Source organism: Oratosquilla oratoria, chromosome 28, assembly GCF_046742065.1.
Source record: "Oratosquilla oratoria isolate Oo_2021 chromosome 28, ASM4674206v1, whole genome shotgun sequence".
NCBI lineage: Eukaryota > Metazoa > Arthropoda > Malacostraca > Stomatopoda > Squillidae > Oratosquilla > Oratosquilla oratoria.
Window position 1 is genome coordinate 27,436,139 of NC_134804.1, and position 21,070 is coordinate 27,457,208.

The following is a 21,070-nucleotide window of genomic DNA, read 5'->3' on the forward strand; positions in this document are numbered from 1 at the left end:
AAGCAAAAACAGAATAACAGGAGCATATAAATTGGGAGAAGAAGGAATAAAAAAAGTAGAAAATGAGAAGGACCTGGGAGTCATTGTTATGAATAATATGTCACCTGAGAAACATATAAATAAGATTTTTGGAGAGACTTATAATCTAATAAGAACAATCAAAGTTGCATTTACATACCTGGATGAAGAAATGGTGAAGAAAATCCTAATCACCCTGATAAGACCAAGATTGGAATATGCAGCAACGATATGGTCACCAAGTACAAAAAAATGTATAAAAAAACTTGAAAGAATACAAAGAGCAATTACAAAATTGGCACCAACACTCTCAAAACTATCATATGAAGAGAGACTAGAAAAACTTGAACTACAGACACTAGAGCAAAGAAGAGAGAGAGGAGATTTGATAGCTATTTACAGAATCATGAAAGGCATAGAAATTACTGACAGAGAGAATCTGATAAAATGGGATGACAGAAATACTAGAGGACACGGAAAGAAAATAAAAAAAGACAGCTATAGAAGAGATTTGAAAAAGAACAGCTTTCCTCACAGAGTAATAGACAGTTGGAACAAGTTAGATGAGAAAGTGGTGTGTGCAAAAACAATACATGAATTTAAAAATAGTTTAGATAAAATGAGATATGAAGACGGGACACCACGAGCATAGCTCCCCTTCCCGTAAAATACAACTAGGTACAACTAGGTAAATACATATGTATATATATATATAAATATATATATATATGTATATATATATATATATGTATGTATGTATATATGTGTGTATATATATATATATATATGTATATATATATATATATATATATATAATATATAAATATATTATATATATATATATATATATAATATATATATATATATATATATATATATATATATATATATATATATAACAGAAAAGAAAAAATCTCCGCCCTTTTGCACTGTTTGTTTACATATGACGTCATAGCCCGACTAGTTTTGAGATTCACAACATCAGGTCTTGTTGGATCTCGTTTATAATTCTCGTGGTTGCACTTTGTGCACGCGTGCCTTCTACTTGAAATCTTGGGTGCAATCAAATAGAAGTTATGTGGGGGTAACCGTGTGGGTATTTTTAATAATGTTTGCCAATCTCGCAGCTCAGGCTGCTACAAAATCAGATGTCTCCAGTAAAAACAGCTTTTAGTTAGTATTATACTAGTACTGTAGTACTGTACTATGGAATGACCTTCCTTCAGACCAAAGAGTATTACCAACATAAAAAGCCGTTAAGGGTCAGGTTAAGAATGTTTTCAGTTCTCGTTTGATCATAGCCATAAATTAGAAGTGTTATTAGTTATTTGTTATTAGCAGCCTTTCTAAGTTTTTTACATCATGCATGTCTTGGTATTACTTCCATTCAACTTATAACATTGCTTAAATTTGCTTAGTTTAATATATGTAAAACTTGTGTAATTGCAGCTATTATAGTTCTAGTCAATTTGTGTTTGTACTAGATTATTTCTCATGAAAAGTTCTTAATAATCATATAATGGCATTAATTATTCATGTATTGGTATCATTATGATTATTGTATCAATATAATTTTTATTTTATTATAACTATATTTACTATTTTAATTGCTAATATTTCAGATGCCATTAGTATTTTGTTTCTTTATTATTATTATAGGTTTATTCAACAATATTAAATACAATTAGACATACATATATACATTTTTTTTTACAAAATTGGTAGTTGAAAAGGGAGAGCGAGAAGCAAAGCTTATGGGGAGTTGCTCTCCCTTAAGGAAAAAATTATTTTTATTTATTTATTTTTGTTACATGGTAGTATGGTACATACATATCTACACACATATATACACACATACATGCATACACATATATACACACACACAATGACATGCGTCACGACGTCCGCTAACTCCGACCTCACGTAGAAATCGGGGGCACGAGCGAGCATCGCAACTTGTGGGGGTCAGGTGAGAGGTGAGAGGTCAGGTCGATTGTTAACGGGACGATAATTGCTTAATGCGCAGATCTGGGTCACCGTGACCTGCTGGAATAGAAAAAAAAGAGCGGCAGACTTGGGCAGTGCATGACAGTTTCTCCATGAATACAACCATGAAATGGACCTGAAGTGTTCAATATACTAATACTTATAGATTAAAGACTTTTTTAAGTATCGTTTGAATGATGATAAACATTTTGTCTTAGGTTTATGTAATGAATTATGTCAAAGACTATTACAGGTAAATCTTTAGTTTCGACCATGGGAGGAATATAGCAATAGAAAATTAAATATTAATTTTGTAAATTAAAATGTATCAACGTAATATGCAATTTTGTGTGTGGAAATGAAAATAGAAATACCTTGCTACAAACTAAATATACTAATGAACGAAGTCGGTAAATAGGATTAGGACGCCATGTTTGTTATGGTAGGTGCCGACGTCGAAGAAATGAAAGGATGATAAATTCATCTAAGGTAAGGTAAACTCAACTAAACTAACCCAACCTAACCTAACCTAACCTAACCTAACCTGTAAATCTTTAGTTTCGACCATGGGAGGAATATAGCAATAGAAAATTAAATATTAATTTGTATACTCCGCAAGCTGAGAGAGTGGTTGAAAACCCTGCCAACGTCTCTCACGACGACGACAACGAGGACGAGCCAGATGACATCTAATTTGCAGGTAATGATTTATTAAACACAGGTTAGGTTAGGTTAGTTTAGTTTACCTTACCTTAGACGAATTTATCATCCTTTCATTTCTTCGACGTCGGCATCTACCATAAACATGGCGTACCATTCGTCGTACATGACTTCGTTACTAAAGAAATCTGTTTTAGTACCTTTTTTTGTTTTTCATTTCCGCACACAAAATTGCATATTATGTTGATACATTTTAATTTACAAAATTAATATTTAATTTTCTATTGCTATATTTTTGGTATGGTCGAAACTAAAGATTTACCACATTGGTCAACAAAGAATTTGTCCCAAGGAAACAATAGCTGTATCATATATGTTTTTGCATGCAGAATCCAAAAGTAATGTCCAATTTTTTTTCATCACCCACAGTTTTTGTGTTCCACGGTATGTTATGTGGGATAGATTTTAATCAAACAGTTGGCAACACGGCAGGAGTTTGTTATGCACTTTCAGCCAATCTGTTCATTGAGTGAACTGCATTGAGCCAGGGAGATCTGAATGATCTTGTGTGGGATTTAAAATTGTCAAAAAAAACAATTTGAACTTATTGTTTCCAGGTTATTAAAGGGCTGGACTCTTCTCCAGAAAGAATCCAAAGTTAGTTTTAATCGTAAGTGACATTGTGATTTTGTACACAACTCAATTTTTGTTTCTTCTTCCATCCTCATTTTATTTTTGGTTTTGATTTCCTCTGAGCTTTTGTGTCTTTGCTCATTCTTGTTCATTAGCATCTTTCTTAATCCATTTTTTTCCTCTCTTGTGCTAACTTTCGAGATTTGTTAATTACTTCGTTTGCCATGGCTTGTGTCCTCACCCAGTTGACCTCAACCAGATGTGTCTTCTAGTATTCCCTGATTCATCCAGAATTAAATCAAGTCTCCTTTCAAATTGTACTACATTAGAAGCCTGATTTAATGAATCCCTTTATAGTGGAAACCCAATCAAACTGAAGTTTAAAATCAGTAGTGGAATATCCTGGAAAACTCAAATTAGTGAATGTAATTCCATTAAACCAAGGATGTTTTGTTATTTAGTGGCAAAACCAGCAATGGAACAGCTTTGAGACCCTTCATGGATGAAGTAGGGCATCACTAACAAACATCCAGTTTAGCAAAAAAAAAAAGTGAACCCTCACTTGGCTGAATTAGTTCACTAAATCAGGCTTCTACTATATAGTTTTAGCCTTTACAACATTATTGGGACAACTGTTCCACATGTCAAATAACTCAATCTTGAACATGCTTTGTCTCAGTGTAGTTCTACATCTTGGTTTAAAAATCTTCCTGCTGTTCCATGTTGGGTCCATTTTCAGCTGAATTTAGATGTTGACTGAAGGATCATACCATTGATTCAAGATCTTGTATACTCTACCATGTCTCCTTGCCATCTGCGATATGCTATCGTTTGGAGGCCAAGTCACCTTAATCTTTCTTCATAACATAAATTTTATAGTCCTGGTACCCTCTTAGAGACTTTATGACATTTTCGACTGTCCTGATGTCCTTTTTCTAATATATAGTGAACAAATTGTAGTTTTTTTGCCACATGGCATACTTGCCACAAGCCAGTTCGCTGCATGGCTCAGCTTGGCTCTGTATGGACTTGTGTGGCTTCCTTTCTTTACATAAGCCTTGATTTAGGCTAGTTGAATCTTTGCAGGGTGACTAGGGTTGGTCATTTGTCTACCTACCTTTGTCCAATTTCATCTTGACCGATTCAGCTAACGTGGACGTCCGCTGTACTCAGGCAGCTCCTCCTCTCTGAGTCACAGGTCAGTGATTGGAGGGAGTTGTTATTGGAGCTGGTGTTTACCGGTGTAGGTGGTTGGTCCATAATTGTGGCCAGCCACTTATCCAGTTTGAGCAATTGGACAATTATTTGTTGACATAATGTTTATATTTACAGTATATGTGTATTATAAAGTATATGAGGACTTTTATTGTATAATGCCACATGGGGTGGGGTAGGATGGTAATCTCCTGTGATATTGAATTATTTTAGAATGAAACTCCTTATCAGATGAGGATCAATCCATTGTACATGTATTGTGCTGGTGTGTTTGGGAGGGCAATTGGTCTCCTTGCCCCAAACTCGACGAATCAAATGGGGGTGGGGGGGATTTCCAAATATTTGTGAATCATTTTTCTGTGGTTTTATCATTCCATTGAAATAAACATGATGTGAGAATGGACCTAAGTGCAACATTTTGCTTGTTACAGATTTTTCAAGTACATAGTTATAATACACATGATTGAGATTAGATAAGAGGAATAGGGGAGGTATGGAAGGGGGTCACTGAATACTAGCAAAGGGTAAGGAGAAGGTGGACGAAATGTCTGGGAACAGGGAAGGTTAAGGATAAAATGGAACATTTAACTGGGTGAAAGACATTAGCTCACAACTGAGGAACAAAAGGAAGAAGAAAATAAGAAGGGTGAGCAATTGTCTACTAGGGTGGACAATTATCTTGAGAGGAAAAAGGGGGTTTTTGGAGGGAAACAAGGGATAGCTTAAATTTGGGGTTAGATATTGAGCATGTCCCTATTTTGTCAGGCTCATGTTTTGAAGCATTCATCATACAAGGAACCAATACAATTAAACAGAATAGGGGCATGTTCAATATCTCACCCCACCTTATTCCTTTTATACCGACTGCCAACAAAATTTTAAGCTCTCCCTAGTTGCCCTCCAAAATCCCCCTTTTTCCTCTAAATAGACAATTGCTCCCCCTTCTTATTTTCTTCTTCCTTTTGTTCCTTGGTTGTGAGCTATGTCCTTCACCTAGCCAATTGTTCCATCTTATTCTTAACCTTATCTTATTCAGTGATCCCCCTCCCCCCATTTCCCCCATTCCTCGTATTCAACCTTAGTCATATGTATTACGACTATGTATTTGAAAAAGCTGAAACAAGCAAAATGTCCTACTAATAAAGGCTCTTTCCTCACATGTTTATTTCGATAGACTTGTCGGCAACTGCCACTTTCATACAAATCTGTCACTCCAGTTTAAAATTACCCAATATTAGGCTATAGTTAGTTATGGTTTGGTCTTAGTTGTTTCATTAGTCACCTAAGAGCTAGTCACACAAGAGTCATTCCCTGCCCCAATTCCACAAAAGGAATCCTTAACCTCTTCAGTGTGAGTCAGGTCCTTGTGGTGATGTATGATAATTTGATGATGCATCACAATACTTGCATTAGAAAATATAAAGCTAGAGCTGTATCACTCGTCTTCTTTCACTCTGAATATTAATAACCATAGAAAATATGATCAAACCAGTTCACCTAATATGGGGGTCACTGTTACAACTACAAAGTAAATATAAAAAGTCGCTGACGCCAGCATCCTCATATACCCACTCGTGCCTCATGATGCCATTGTAGACGTCGTCATACGGAAATCACCAAATCATGTACAGTTTTATTCCATTATTATTCACATTCAGTTATTTGGCACATGATGGAAAGCACTGATGAAATAGAAAACAAGCAGTCACTTTCCTTTCATCTTAATTTTTCCTCAATATCACAATAAAATACCTGTATTTACCTAGTTGTATTATATGTGGTTTTATGCTTTCAGGGGGATTACAGTGGCATCGCTCAGCAAACTTGTTTGCTGGTATTTTTTTCCTTGGAGGAATCCAAAGGCTGATCTGATTTTCAAAGAAATCAACAGAGGGGTCATCTGGTGCCATTGAGAAATTTAACCAAGTCATCTCTGTCTGAACTCTGAGGAATTGTGGGTGAATATTGAAGAAAATTAATTCTTACCAGTACTGTATACATTTCATTTCATTCCCATAACCATCCATTTATTTACATGTTATTATAATAAATGACATGTTTTTCTTATAAGTTTATAGGCCTATGCCTAAGTCTAGATTGTTTTGATGTCCCAATCCAGCAGCTATTTTTTCAAGACATAAACTTTGCCCACACATTATATATATATACATACATACATACATATACCAAGGCTTTTTCCCCCTTCCAAGGGAGGTAGCCACAAAGGGAAAGGCATAAAAACACTCCCACCCATTTCATCCCTAAATACACTCCACACCCCTCCCACCCTTCCTCTCATCTGAGCACCTCCTGGATGACGGGTCATCCCTGCACCCTGCCCACCGCCCTGGGTCAGAAGCAGTGTCGCAAGACACAGTACATCCACAGCAAGGCCGCTTCATTTAATCGGCGACCCCCCCTCTCCGTCCCCCTTTGCATATAAGGAGAGGACGGGGAGAAATCCCTTCGGGCTGCGTCAAAATTTACTCACACATACTACCCCACCCCCCACCCCCCCCGCCCATTCCTCCTCATGCAGTCACAACATTATCCATATACAACCATTCTCCACTCACCTCTGTCTTCCGTCCTCTCCCTTCCTTCCTCAACAGACATTCCCCTCTTCCCCAAAGCCCCCTTCACCCCATCCATCCACCTCATCCTAGGACGTCCCCTCATGTTCACTCCCTCCACATCTGCCTTCCATACCTCTTTTACTAGTCTTTCTTCACTCATTCTTTCCATGTGTCCAAACCATCCTAATATTCTTTCATCAACCCTCTCTCCCAAATCCTTTTTCACCCCTGTTCTCCTCCTCACCTCCTCATTTCTCACTCTATCTAGCCTAGTAACCCCCACCATACTTCTCAGACACCTCATCTCAAACACATTCAAACTCCTTCTCTCTTCTTCTCTTATGTTCCACGTTTCTGCCCCATACAGTGCTGTTGGCACAATCACTCCTTCATACAGTCTCCTCTTCGCATCCATTCCCAAATGTCTATTTCTCATTACACTCTTTAAACCACCAAGGCATTTACTCGCTTCTCTCAATCTACATTCTACCTCCACCTTCACTCCACCTTTTCCTGCTACACTTGCACCCAAGTATCTAAAACTATCCACTTCCTCCAGTCGCTCTCCCTTAATGTTCACTTCCAGTCTACTGCCACTTTCACCCCTTGTACATCTCATCACCTTACTTTTACCCACATTTATCTTTAGCTTTCTTCTATCACATACTCTCCCAAACTCTGCCACCAGCTTCCTCAATCCCTCCTCTGACCCTGCCACAAGCGCAGTGTCGTCCGCAAACAACAGCTGGCTCACCTCCCACTTTTCTCCATTTTCTTTAACCATCTCCAATCCCTGACTCACTACCCTAGCATTCACCTCTCGCACCACCCCATCCATGTATAAGTTGAACAGCCAGGGCGACATAACGCATCCTTGACGAAGTCCCACCTTTACTTCAAACCACTCACTCTCTCCATTTCCAATCCTAACACATGCTCTACTACTCACATAAAAACTCTTGACAGCTCCCAAAAGCTTTCCTCCTATCCCATAAATCTGCATAACCTCCCACAGTGCCTTTCTGTCTACCCTATCATAAGCCTTTTCCAGATCCATAAAAGCCCAAAAAACATCCTTCCCCTTTCCTATAGCTTTCTCACATATCTGTCTTACCACAAAGATCTGATCTACACAACCTCTACCCGTCCTAAATCCACACTGTTCCTCACCATATATATATATATATATATATATATACATATATGTTTATATACATATATATATATATATATATATATATATATATATATATATATATATACAAGAAAATCATAAAACATTCCACTACACTTGTAGATTAACTAAACAAGAATAAAATTAAGAACTATAAAACTCTCAAGTCTATAAAGTTGTATGATTACATCATAGCCATCATATCCCTGCCCTGGTGAGTTCTGTCACAAATATCACACATGCTTGGTCAACTTCCACTTGCACACACAGAATATTCTATACACATTGTTGTTTTGTCTTCACTGTACAGTACACTGTATTTGTAACTGTGACTGTTGAAAAGCTTTTCTGTTCAGCATTTTGTACCATCCACAATAATTTGAAACTTGAGTTCAAAAGGTGCTATGGATGGCAAAATGGTACTTGGCAGTAACCAACTTTTGGAAATCGATAAGGACACACAGAAATGGAAGGGCCAGATGCTCCCCTCAAGCCAAAAGATTTAGAGAAGTTTGGATGAGATGTATATAGCTGTGAGCATGAGTTTTGGGATACTGACTTGGAAGATGCTCAACCCTAAACCAGCATCTCAGCAATAAGGACTGGTGACATTAGTCCAATGGAAGGGTGCCTGCATCCACCAACATGTTTGGTATTGGGGATGAGCAAAACACACCAGTTACTATTGGCATGGTGTACCAAGCTCAACACATGAAGTCAAGCTTCAGTAGCAGATGAGTAGATTTCACAGCCATACTCGAACTTTGAGAGTATAATTGTTGGGTGTAATAGGAGGAGGGACTGTCAGCACCCCAAGACTAAAACTCTTAAGGAGTGACATTGCTGGCTGAGCGGGTTAGGGCGTCGTTACTTGTGGCAAAGGTCGAGGGGATGGTGGTTTGAACCCTGCCACCGTCGAAGTTGAACCAAGGGCATAGTTCATTAAATTCCACACTACAAAGCCCTCTGTGGGGGGCACCGTCCTAGCCTTCTGGTAGGGTGGGAGTTTGTGACGTTAAACCATATCATCATCATTATCATCATCAGCTTTAACCCTAAAACCACATCGCAGGGAGATTATCTCCCGCGCGCATGCACACACTTTTCGTTTAGTGATTTTACTTTACTTTACATTAAATCACGTAGAGTTAACATAAAGTACTAATTAAGTTTACATATCATCATTCTAAAGTTTAAGAGTTACTCTTTCAATGTTTATTTTATAATAAACCTGTTTTGAAGTTTAGTATATATTTTTTTTATTTTCCAAAAAAGGGTAAAATTCTCCCTGCGATGTGGTTCATGTTCGTCAAAAACAGCGATGTGGTTCTAGGGTTAATATAGTGAAGGCGAAGTGCCCAAGTTTGGTGGCTGTCAAATAATAGTCCTAGGAAGGGGGTTTCCTCCACACAAGGGATTCTTCTTTCAAACAGACGTAGGTCTGGATCAGGATGAACATTATGGAGGTGGCAAAAGTGCATGGCCACAGTCTTTGAAGCAGAGAAACAAAATCTTTGAGTAGTGGACCACTCAGAGATCTGATTAATTCCTAATTGCAGTTTCCTCTGAATTGCGTCAATGCTCCAGAGAAGGAGATTGAGAAGTCATCAACAGAAAGCTACCACAAACTCCTTCTGGAAACACATCTATGAAACTCTTTATGGCTACAGAGAAAAGTGTCACACAATAAGTATACTTTCTTGTGGGACGCCTTCTTCAAGTGAATGAGTTTCAGAGTGCCCCCATCCTGTGTCATATAGTTTTTCCAAGTCAAAGAATATAGTAATGTGGTTTGTTTATTTGCAAATGCTTCACAAATAGAATTCTAGGGACAGAAAAGCATCACTCGTGGATCACATTTTTCAAAATCCATACTGAACAGGTGATAGGTAATTGCCTCTCTGTATCACATATACCTGACATTTACCATCTTTTCCAGCAGTTTACAGATACGAGATGTTAAGGATATGGGGCAGTAATTGGTTGCCAACTGATGTTTTGTTTTTTTCCAGGTTTTGGGAATGGGATGATTACAGCTACACCCCAAGAGTCAGGGAGGTCTCCAGTATTCCATATAAAGTTGAAGAGGTCTAATAAAAAGGAATTCGCCTTATTTGACATGTGTTGTAGAAAGGCCTATGGGATGTCATCAAGGCCTGGTGATGAACTGCTGCATTGTGACTGCTGTCTTTAATTCAGAGAAGGAAAAGGGCACATTCTAAGATTCACTCGTAATGGAGGCAAATTTAATTCCACATGATTCCAAATGGTGTTGATGGTGTGCAATTAGTGAATTAGGATCTTTCGTAAAAATGCTTGCAAAGTGCTCTGCAAATTTACTAGCATCTTCTTTGCCACTGTCTCATCAGTATGAGACAACACAGGAGGGATGGGAGGTGAAAACTTTCCAGAGATCTTGCAAACTCTCTTCCACACTCGAGTAAGTAAGTGTGGTTTAGGTTGTAAGTGATGAGACATAATTTTTCCAAAATGTTCGTTTTGAATCCTTTAATATTCATTGGGACTGGGCCTGTGCTCATCAGAAGGCATCCATGCACTGGGGATCCCATGACATCAGTGAAGGCTGGAGAAAGCGGCATACTTTGCCTGCACAGCAGCAGTGCAGTTGTCTACCTTGGGATTGGACATTTAGGAAAACAGCTGGATGTCCTTGGGACTGATTAGAGTGCTGCAGAATGTATTTTATCGGTGAAGTATGTTGCGGCCTCCCCCAGGTTGCTAAAGCTGGCCAGTGATTGATCAGGTGATGAAAGCCTCCTGAACAGCGACCAACCTGCCCTTTCCAGACACCATTGGAGATTTCAAGATTTTGACTGACTTTGTCGCAAGTATTATTGGGAAATGGTTGCTCCCATATAAAACTGCTAAAATGTGCCAGTTAAAATCTATAGATATTTCTGATGAACTGAGGGAAATGTAAATTGTTGTGAAGGTTCCACTTTGGATATGAAAATGTGTTGGGTCTTCTGAGTTTAAAATTTCTGTGTCCTTTGTTTCCTATAAAATTCACCAGTAAAACTCCTCTGGGATTGACTAAGTTATCTCCCCACAGCAGATGGTGACAATTAAAATTTTCTAATAGGAGGAAAGGAGAGGGAAGGTCTCACACAAGGCAACTAAGGTTGTCCCTCTCAACTGGAATACTGGGTACAATGTAGGCTCGGTTTAAAAACAGTCTCACTGCAACAGCCTGCAGTGTAGTCTTTAGCGTTAGAACAGTTTAGGGGATGTCACTTCTCATTCTCTACAGTGGCCCTGTTCTGAATTAAATTCAGAGTAGTATAACATATGTCTAAGGGAGGGTAGAGAGCTGGAGGAGTGCCTGTATAGTTTTGCTTTACAAGGGAAAAGGGAACAAATGTGATTGTAGTAGTTTTAGAGGGATCATTTTATTGAGTGTAGTTGGGGAGGCTTATTGGAAGGTTTTGATTGATAGGATTAAGAGGGAAATGGAGGAAGTAATTGGTGAGGAACATTGTGTGTTTAGGAAAGGTAGGGGTTGCGTGAATCAGATTTTTGTGGTAAGGCAGATATGTGAGAAAACTAGTGAATGGTAACCAAGAATATTTTTTGGGCCGTTATGGATTTGAAAAAGGTTTACGACAGGGTAGACAGGAAGGCACAGTGGGAGGTTTTGCAGATATATGGGATTGGGGGAAAACTGTTAAGGACAATTGAGTTTTTATGAGAGTAGTAGAGCCTATGTTAGAAATGGAGAGAGTGAGTGGTTTGAAGTAAAGGTGAGGCTGTGTCAGGGATGTGTCATGTGGCCATGGCTGTCCGGTGTGTACATGGATGGGGTGGTGCAGGAGGTAAATATGACAGTAATGGGCAGGGGACTGGAGATGTTCAAAGAAAATGGAGAGAAAAGGGAGGTGAGCCAGTTGTTGTTCACTAACAACACTGCACTTGTGGCAGGATCATAAGGGGTAATTAAGGCAATTAGTGACCGAGTTTGGGAAGGTTTGCAGTAGGTGAAAGTTGAAGGTAAATGTGGGTGATGAGATGTACATGGGTAGAGGATGGCAATGAGTTGGAAGTAAATCTTAAAGGAATCTTAAAGGCTGGAGGAAGTGGGTAGTTTTAAGTACTTGGGGTCACATGTGGCACAAAAGGGAAGAGTGGAGATGGAGGTAAATTGTAGATTGAGAGAAGCAAGTCAATGTTTTAGGTAAATAAAAAGGGTCATGAGAAATAGGGATCAGGGAATTTGATGCAAAGAGGTGATTATGTAAAAGGGTGATTGTGTTGACAGTATTGCATGGGAAGGAGACTTGGAATTTAACCCCTTCCATACGGTGCCGCACACGTAGGCGTCATGGGGAGCGAGTGTATTCGCGAGGCTGCCATATCGGTGTCTTGATTATATTTATTGTAGTCGCCCCTCCATAATGACATTCTTTCTAATTCTTTTGTAATCGCATTTTCTATGATTATCAAAATTCACGGGTGAAGAGAGAACGATCGATATAAGCGGTGACTATATTTTATGATGCGAGTATTATTACGACACGTCGTACGGCTGGCATTGGCTGCTGCCACCGAGATCTAAGTCCATGACGCCTACGTGTGCGGCACCGTATGGAAGGGGTTAAGAAAGGCTGAGAGAAGTCTAAATGTATTTGAGATGAAATATCTGCTAAGTATGGTAGGGATTACAAGGTTGGATAGAGTGAGAAACAAGGAGGAGATGGTTAAGGTGGCCATTTCCAAAAAGAAGGACACTGCATAGCAATGATTATGATGCACTATATATATATAAAAATATATAAATATAAATATATATATATATATATATATATATATATATATTCTAAAGTGAACATGAGGGGGCGTCCTAGGATGAGATGGATGGGGTAAAAGGGCCATTGGGAAAGAGAGGAGTGTCTGTTGAGGAAGGACGGGAGAGGACAGAAGATAGGGGTGAATGGAGAAGGGTTGTGTATGGATGATGCTGTGATGCATGAGGGGGAGTGGGTGGGGGATGGGGGGTGAGGGAGTATGTATGAGAAATAAATTGACACAGCCCAAAGGATTTCTCCCCATCTCATTTTCTGCATGAGGGGATGGAGAGGGGGGGATTGCCGAATAAATGAAGCGGCCTTCTGTGGATGTGCTTTGTCTTTTGACACTGCTTCTGACCCAGGGCAGTGGACAAGATGCAGGGATGACCCGTCATCCAGGAGGTCCCAAGATAAGAGGGTGGAGGGGAGTGGAGAATGTAGGGGATGGAATGGGTGGGAGTGGTTTCTATACCTTTTTCTCTTGGCTACTTCCCATGTAAGGGGGAAAAGAGTCTTTGGTATATGTATGTATGAATATATATATATATAAAACTGAATGTGAATGATAAGTTTCACTTCTGATGAAACTGACAAACAACAAATAGATCTTACTGCACAAATAAAACCTAGTTGTGTCCTTACATGCCTGAAGGTTTATTTGTTGTATTTTTGTCCTCATCCAGCTATCTCCAATAGTTTCTTGTTGGCCAGAAATATCTTTTACATAGCTGTGCATTCTTCTGAGAGGTTCATACAGATTTGAAGCTCTGCCTTGATCGTGTCCACTTCCAAACTGTTTCTCTCATTCCTCCACGCTGATGTCATCATTGAAAAAACTTGCTCTAAGTGAACATTACTGCATGGAATGGAGATGATATAATCACTCACTTTTTTCAGGTTTGTGAATGGGAACTCAGGTTTACTGAATAGTTTGAGGTAATGTTCTTCACTGTGGCAATCTACCATTTCAGGAGTATTGATAATTTTCTCCACAATCCCATAATCATTGTACTATTCATTCATATCATTTCGAAGGTGATGAAGTCTCAACTGCATCACTGAATTCTCCAAATGGTACAGCACTTGTTGGGTCCAATTTTAATACTTTATGATAAAAACTGTTTTCAGAGAAGTCATGTGTCACAGAAGTACTCTCTGGCTCTTTCATAGAAAACAGTGAAGTTAGTTTTAATTTTCTTAGATATGTCTGGAGTAAGCTGGCTAAGCTTGGTATTCACAGAATGCCCAAAAACAAATCCTTCATTCTTCTCTCAAGCTTGTGTTTCAGGTCAGTCATCAGCTTATTTGCTGAAATTATGCTGAATGATCTTGTTTCTAGTGCTTCGAGAGCATGTGAGAATAACTTCAGTGTGACTGAGGAAGAGGAAATTGATCTCTGACACTTCATAGTTATTGGTTTCATTGCTGAAGCACTTCCACAGAACCTTGGGACATTCCTCTTCCCCTAAGCTCTGAAAATAAGTTGTCAGGACTTTCCAGTACTTCAGTATTCTGTCAATTGATGGCAAAAAAGATAGCCATCTAGTTACAACATGTCACAATAGATTGCAGGTATCAGTCTCCAGAAATTCGCAGAACTCCTTTAACTGTTGTGTTCTGCTTGCTGAGATGCTGAAATGGCTGTACACCTTGATCACAATATTTTTAACATCAATGTCCAGTTTTCCTGAAGCAAACTTTGTTGCATTGTGCAAAACATGAGCCAAACAATTAGTAGCAATAATGTTGTTTTGTGCCAGTTTCTGATAAATACTGTCATTTTCCATAGTTTACGCTTGCATTGTCAGCTGTGTATGCTGACATATTATTCATATCCAGACCAGACATCTCTAACTTAGACAATAACTGATTTGTGATAGCCACTGATGATTCATCATTATCAGCATAAAAGTCATGTAACACATGCTGCACTCCCTCCTCAAAATTAAAATATCTCAAAAGAATTGGGAAACATTTTGTTGCACATTTGTTTGAAAGCATCAGTTGCTATTGAAAAGTGCAAGCCATATGCTTTATATATTCCATGTGCCTTTGTACAGAATAAGGTGCTAAAATATTTTCACACAGCTTTTGCTTTAATTCTTCCACATGATACACCTTTTGTTATTGATGAGTCGATATATACCTCCTTGTCAACTTTCGCTACACAGTCAATTCTTCTGTATGAGTGGTGATGTTTCACAGTATGATATACTTCGCAAAATTCTGCTGCTGTAATTTTGTCATCCTGAGATGACTGAGCTGAAGGAAAAAGTGCTAGCAGTGATGAGGCGCCAGCACTGCGAGTGTTAAGTCTATGCTTGTCTGTGGTGGCATGTCATTCTACCGCAGTCTTCCCCATACTTCCTATCTCTACATCACAGTGACACAGTGTACAAAAAGCATGAAACTCATCCCTTCTGGTTTTAGCAATAAATCCAAACTCTTTGTCCCAGTCCAGTCAGAGTTAGACTCTTCATATCGTAAATTAATTGCCCAACCACACATGTTCACATTGCACCGTGCCCATCTCATGACTACAGGCTGAGAGATGTAACTCATGCAGTCACAATGCATTACTATATGTCTAAGGTTATTTGTTTATTTATCTATTTACTTATCCACTTTATTCATTTTTTTTTTTCTATTCTTATTTATCAATTGATTCATTTATTGATCCCTTTTTGTTTCACCCCAAGAAAGGAGGACAAATGCACTTCCAGCATGAGGTTGCACCTGATGGAGGACAAGGTGCTCAAATGGAGGACTGTCAGGTGTAAAACTGGACGTCTGGCAACCCTAGTGGGGATGGAGAAGGAGATGGCAGATAGGGCTGATGAAAGAGTATTGGGATGGCTTGAACACATGGAAAGAGGAAAGAAAGATTAGTAAAAGAGGTGTGGAAGGCAGAGGTGAATGGGGTGAACTTGAGGGGATGACCAAGGATGAGATGGATGGATGGGGTGAAAGGGGCTTTGAGTAAGGGGAGAATGTCTGTTGAGCAAGGAAATGAGAAGGAACGAGATAGGGGTGAGAGGAGAGTGGCTGTACAGTATATAGATGATTCTGTGATGTAAGGATGGGAGGGGCAAGGGATCAGAGGGGAGTAGGGAGTGGTTATGTGTGAATAATATTGTCATGACCAACCTAAGGGATAGGCTATATTGTGACACACACACACACAAAAAAAAAAAAAAAAAAAAAAAAAAAAATATATAAATATATATATATATATATATATATATATATATATATATATATATATATATATATATATATATATATATATATATATATATATATATATATATATAAGTTGTTTGGCCATGGGCAGTTTGCATGAGGGGTTCAGAGAATGTCAGGTAGGGTAGTCAAACTCTTCATTAAAATTATTGCTTAATTATAATTTACAAACAAAAGCACATACACACATGTACAGGGAAACATGAAAATATACTTAGAAATGTACAGAGTAAAATATAATGACATAAGGGTGGGGGTGTGTGGAGTGTATTCAGGGATGGAATGGGTGGGAATGAGTTTATGCCTTTTCCTTTTTGGCTACCTCCCTTGCAAGGGGGAAAAAGCCTTGGTATATGTATGTATAAAAAAGTTTACATATTTCACATAAACATAAATGAATATTTGAGCTGTTACCCAGTTTGCTCAGTTTGCATAGGATTCATATGCAGGCTGAAGAGTCTTGATTATGGTTGATAGAAGGTATCCCAGTGTAAATCATCTGGAACAGTTTTGGTGTTGCCTCGGGAGAAAATAAGTAGAGGAACCCTTCAGTGATGGACTAGTTTTAGGTGAATTTGTTCCTTCAAGTATTTTTACACACTACCACTGGAGTTTAGAACTGGCAGAGGGATGTACTCAGCTTTCTTCATCTAGTAATTGGTGAGATGTCTGAAATAACTTGGATAGTGAAGGCTTGCAACTTTCCATGGATATTGCCTTTCACAGGTTTCAGTAATTGGTGATTTGCTCAGTGGCAGGCGAAGAAATCCGTAGGACTGTTTACTTGCATTTGTCATAATGACTTGTGTAGAGAAATTCTATGTACCACTGTATTATTCAGAAGAACTGTGGGCATATCCCAACTTCTCTGCTTGTCTCTGCTTTCTCTCATCTCTTCATCTTGGTCTTCGCTTTCTGTTGTCTGAGCTGCCTTATGTTGTGCAAGTAGCTAGAACAGTGTTTGCATACCAAAATGTATGGTAATTTGCATTCTGGCCAAGGAATGAATGAGTACACTTTGCTGCCTGGTGATGAATATGTTTTGGGTTGCTGATGTCACTGGAGTAACAATTTGAGGTAAATGTGTAGCAACAATAAAGACATACATTACACAAAATATTCCTCATTACAAAATAGTTTTACATATGCATATTACATATGATGTGACAGTGAATGACATCAATTATCATAAAATGACTAAACATGCATTTTGTTTATGCAAGGGTGTAACACAGCCCAAAGGGATTTCTCCCTATCTTCTCTTTTCTGCATGAGGGGACAAAGAGGGGAGGTTGCCAATAAAGAGAAGTGGCCTTGCTGTGGATGTACCATGTCGTGCTGCATTGCTTCTGACCCAGGGCTGTAGGTGGGATACATGGATGACTCATCCTCCACAATGATCCTAAAATGTGAGGGAAAGGGTGGTGGATGAGAATGGAATATGTGGGAGTGGGTACATGTTTTTGACTTGGCTACCTCCCTGGTATATAGATTGCATTTTGCTAGAATAATAAAAGGGTACATCACTTACTAGTGTAGCTTGGCCACTTTGGTATGATGATGCCTACATAGGCATCATGAAACGCAAGTGGGTACACATTGGTGTCTTGATTATATATTTGTACATGAGTTACCCCCAGATTCTGTGAACTGGTTTAATTATGTTTTCTGTGTCTTGCGACACTGCTTCTGACCCAGGGCAGTGGACAAGGTGCAGGGATGACCTATTCATCCAGGAGGTGCTAAGATAAGAGGGAGGGTGGAGGGGTGTGGAGTGTATTGAGGGATGGAATTGGTGGGAATGATTTTATGCCTTTTCCTTTTTGGCTACCTCCCTTGTAAGGGGGAAAAAGCCTTGGTATATGTATGTATTATTACTCAGAGTAAAAGAGAACAAGTAATACAGCAGTGACTTTATATTTTATATTGCATATGGCAGCTGATGCTGTGCGCAAGAATTTGAGTTGTACTGAAGTGGTTAAACAGTGTGATTCACATCACTTATATAAGTCATATGGGTGAGATGAACCGAACTGAATAAACCTTCCCAGAAAAGGTCATGTTTAGATTCTGGTCTTGTGAGCCCAAAATGTGGAATGTTATGGAGTTATATTAAAATATGACTAATGTAGCCAGCTGTACCATTCCCCCTCCCAAATCTCATGACCAGATGTAAAAGCTAGAGCAAAAAATGAGTCAAGTCATGGTAGCATGAGTATGTATGTAACTATCGGATGCTTTTCAGTGCATTTCTATTGAAAAAGTAGAATGCAATATGTCATAGCACCATATATGTTAGTGTTTTTACCTATATTATATTAGCATGTACAAAGGGCCTGTTTAGGTACAAAGGGGCTTGAGTATGAACTGGTTTGTGTATGAAACGCCCACAATCGTATCATATTATATCAAGGAGTTAGATGTCAACCTTATAATTAATTTTTTTTTTCCAGGATGAGGGTAACTATCGACATTTTGGAAGAGCTGTCCTTAATTCATTATGTTTGTCATATAATGAACCAAGGATCCGGTGTGACATTTGTGGTACAGTTATTTCATGAGTCCTCTTAAATATCACAGTGACCCACACAGGAGAGAAACCTTATCAATATGACCTGTGCAATAAAGCTTTATTGAGTGATCTCGAATGTCATATGACGACCCACACAGAAGAGAAGCTTTTCCAATCTGGCTTGTGCAATTCTGCTTTTTCATGGAAGAATCACCTCATATATTATGTGATGACCCACACAGGAGAGAAGCCTTTCCAGTGTGACCTGTGCGATGCAGCTTTCTCAGTTAAAGGTGAACTTAGATGTCTCATGATGACCCACACAGGAGAAAAGCCTTTCCAATGTGATCAGTGCAATGCAACTTTCTCAGATAAAGGTCACCTCAGATATCACATGATGGCCCACACAGGAGAGAAGCTTTTCCAGTGTGACTTGTGTGATGCAGCTTTCTCAACTGAGGTTGAACTCAAACGTCACATGACAACCCACACAGGAGAGAAACGTTTCCAGTGTGACCTGTGCAATTCTGGCTTTTCACGAATGAGTCACCTCAAATATCATGTGATGACTCACACTGGAGAGAAGCCTTTCCAGTGTGACCTGTGCAATAAAGCTTTCTCAAGAAAGAGTGATCTCAAACGTCACATGACGACCCACACAGGAGAGAAGCCTTTCGAGTGTGACCTGTGTGATTCTGCTTTCTCACAAAAGGTTGTTCTCAAACGTCACATGATGACCCACACAGGAGAGAAGCCTATCCAGTGTGACCAGTGTGATGCAGCTTTCTCAACTAAGGTTGAACTCAAACGTCACATGATGTCCCACACAGGAGAGAAGCCTTTCCAATGTGACCAATGCAATTCTGGTTTTTCACAAAAGAGTCACCTCAAATATCACATGATGACTCACACTGGAGAAAAGACTTTCCAATGTGATCTGTGCAATGCAGCTTTCTTAACTAAGGGTGAACTCAAATGCCATATAATGAACCATACAGGAGAGAAGCCTTTCAAGTGTGGCCTGTGCGATTCTGCTTTTTCACAAAAGAATCACCTCAATTATCATGTGATGACACACACTGGAGAGAAGCCTTTCCACTGTGAACTATGCAATGCAGCTTTCTCACGAAATGGTCTCCTCAAACGTCACATGATGACGCACACTGGAGAGAAGCCTTTCCAGTGTGATATGTGTGATGCAGCTTTCTCAGAAAAAGGTCACCTCAAGCGTCACATGATGACCCACACTGGAGAGAAGCCTTTCCAGTGTGACCTGTGTGTTGCAGCTTTCTCACAAAAAGGTTCCCTCAAGCGTCACATGATGATCCACACTTGTGATTGAATATTATCTGGTGTCATGACTATCAGGATCATGGATCTCAAATACAATATATTTTATATTATGTATAGAGGGAAATAATACTAAAGAGAAGAGAAAAACAACTATTTTATATAAAAAAAGAAAAATTAAGTTTGTTGAAAAAAAAAATTATAAAATGAAATAAGAATTGTCTTTTTTTCAACCTGAAGTCTAACTTCTTTAATATATGATTAATTAACATATATTAACAACCATTATAATCCTTTAAAACCTTTGAGTTTTTTTCGGTTTTGGGTCATTTTGGTCACCGCCAGCGATTTAACCGCTATGACGGCCACAGGTCCGGGGGGGCCTGGGATGCCCTTTAGTGCAATGGCAATGGTATCCCTTTTACAGGCATAAACGTCATTTGGCGGAACTTTGGATGGCTCTGACGGGCAGACCCTTGGTGTGAGGATTCCGCGGTCAACGGTGATGGACACCCTGTGCCACTGTACTTGTGGCGCAAGTTTGGACGGAATCGCTGAGCTTCGGATTTCCCCCCAAAATCCATGGGGTACCCCCTTTGAGTTTTTTTCGGTTTTGGGTCATTTTGGTGACCTCCAGCGATTTAGCCGCTATGACACCCAGTGGTCCGGGGCGGCCTGGGATGCCCTGCAGTGCAATGGCACAGCAGTCAGGCGCACGGTATCCGTGCCAGAGGCAAAAACGTCATTTGGCGGAACTTTGGATGGGTCTGACGGGGACACCCTTGGTGTGAGGATTCCGCTGTGTGCGGCGACGTGCACCCTATGCCACTGTGTACTTGTGGCGCAAGTTTGGAGGAAATGGCTGACCTTTGAGTTTTTTTAGGTTTTGGGTCATTTTGGTGACCTCCAGCGATTTAGCCGCTATGACACCCAGTGGTGGGGGGCGGCCTGGGATGCC

The 21,070-nt window shown here is 39.3% G+C and overlaps 1 protein-coding gene across 7 annotated transcripts; it reads left to right on the forward strand.

Annotated features, from left to right (window-relative positions):
* The first annotated feature begins 972 nt into the window (after positions 1 to 972).
* LOC143040271 (uncharacterized) lies at positions 973 to 20,305 on the forward strand. 7 transcript variants are annotated; one of them, XM_076211068.1, is made up of 3 exons: positions 3,177 to 3,334; positions 6,308 to 6,470; positions 18,764 to 20,305. In XM_076211068.1, the coding sequence occupies exon 3, from the start codon at positions 18,965 to 18,967 to the stop codon at positions 20,162 to 20,164; it is 1,200 nt and encodes a 399-aa protein (XP_076067183.1). In that variant the 5' UTR covers positions 3,177 to 3,334; positions 6,308 to 6,470; positions 18,764 to 18,964; the 3' UTR covers positions 20,165 to 20,305. The 7 variants fall into 7 exon arrangements, with proteins under 7 accessions (XP_076067187.1, XP_076067184.1, XP_076067189.1 ...); XM_076211067.1 differs by lacking the exon at positions 3,177 to 3,334 and adding an exon at positions 3,362 to 4,495; XM_076211070.1 differs by lacking the exon at positions 3,177 to 3,334 and adding an exon at positions 3,362 to 4,495 and having other exon boundaries at positions 6,308 to 6,466.
* Positions 20,306 to 21,070: the final 765 nt, after the last annotated feature.

Excerpts from the sequence above, each read along its gene's own strand:
- LOC143040271 (XM_076211072.1), top strand. The coding sequence starts at position 18,965 with ATGACGACCCACACAGAAGAGAAGCTTTTCCAATCTGGCTTGTGCAAT.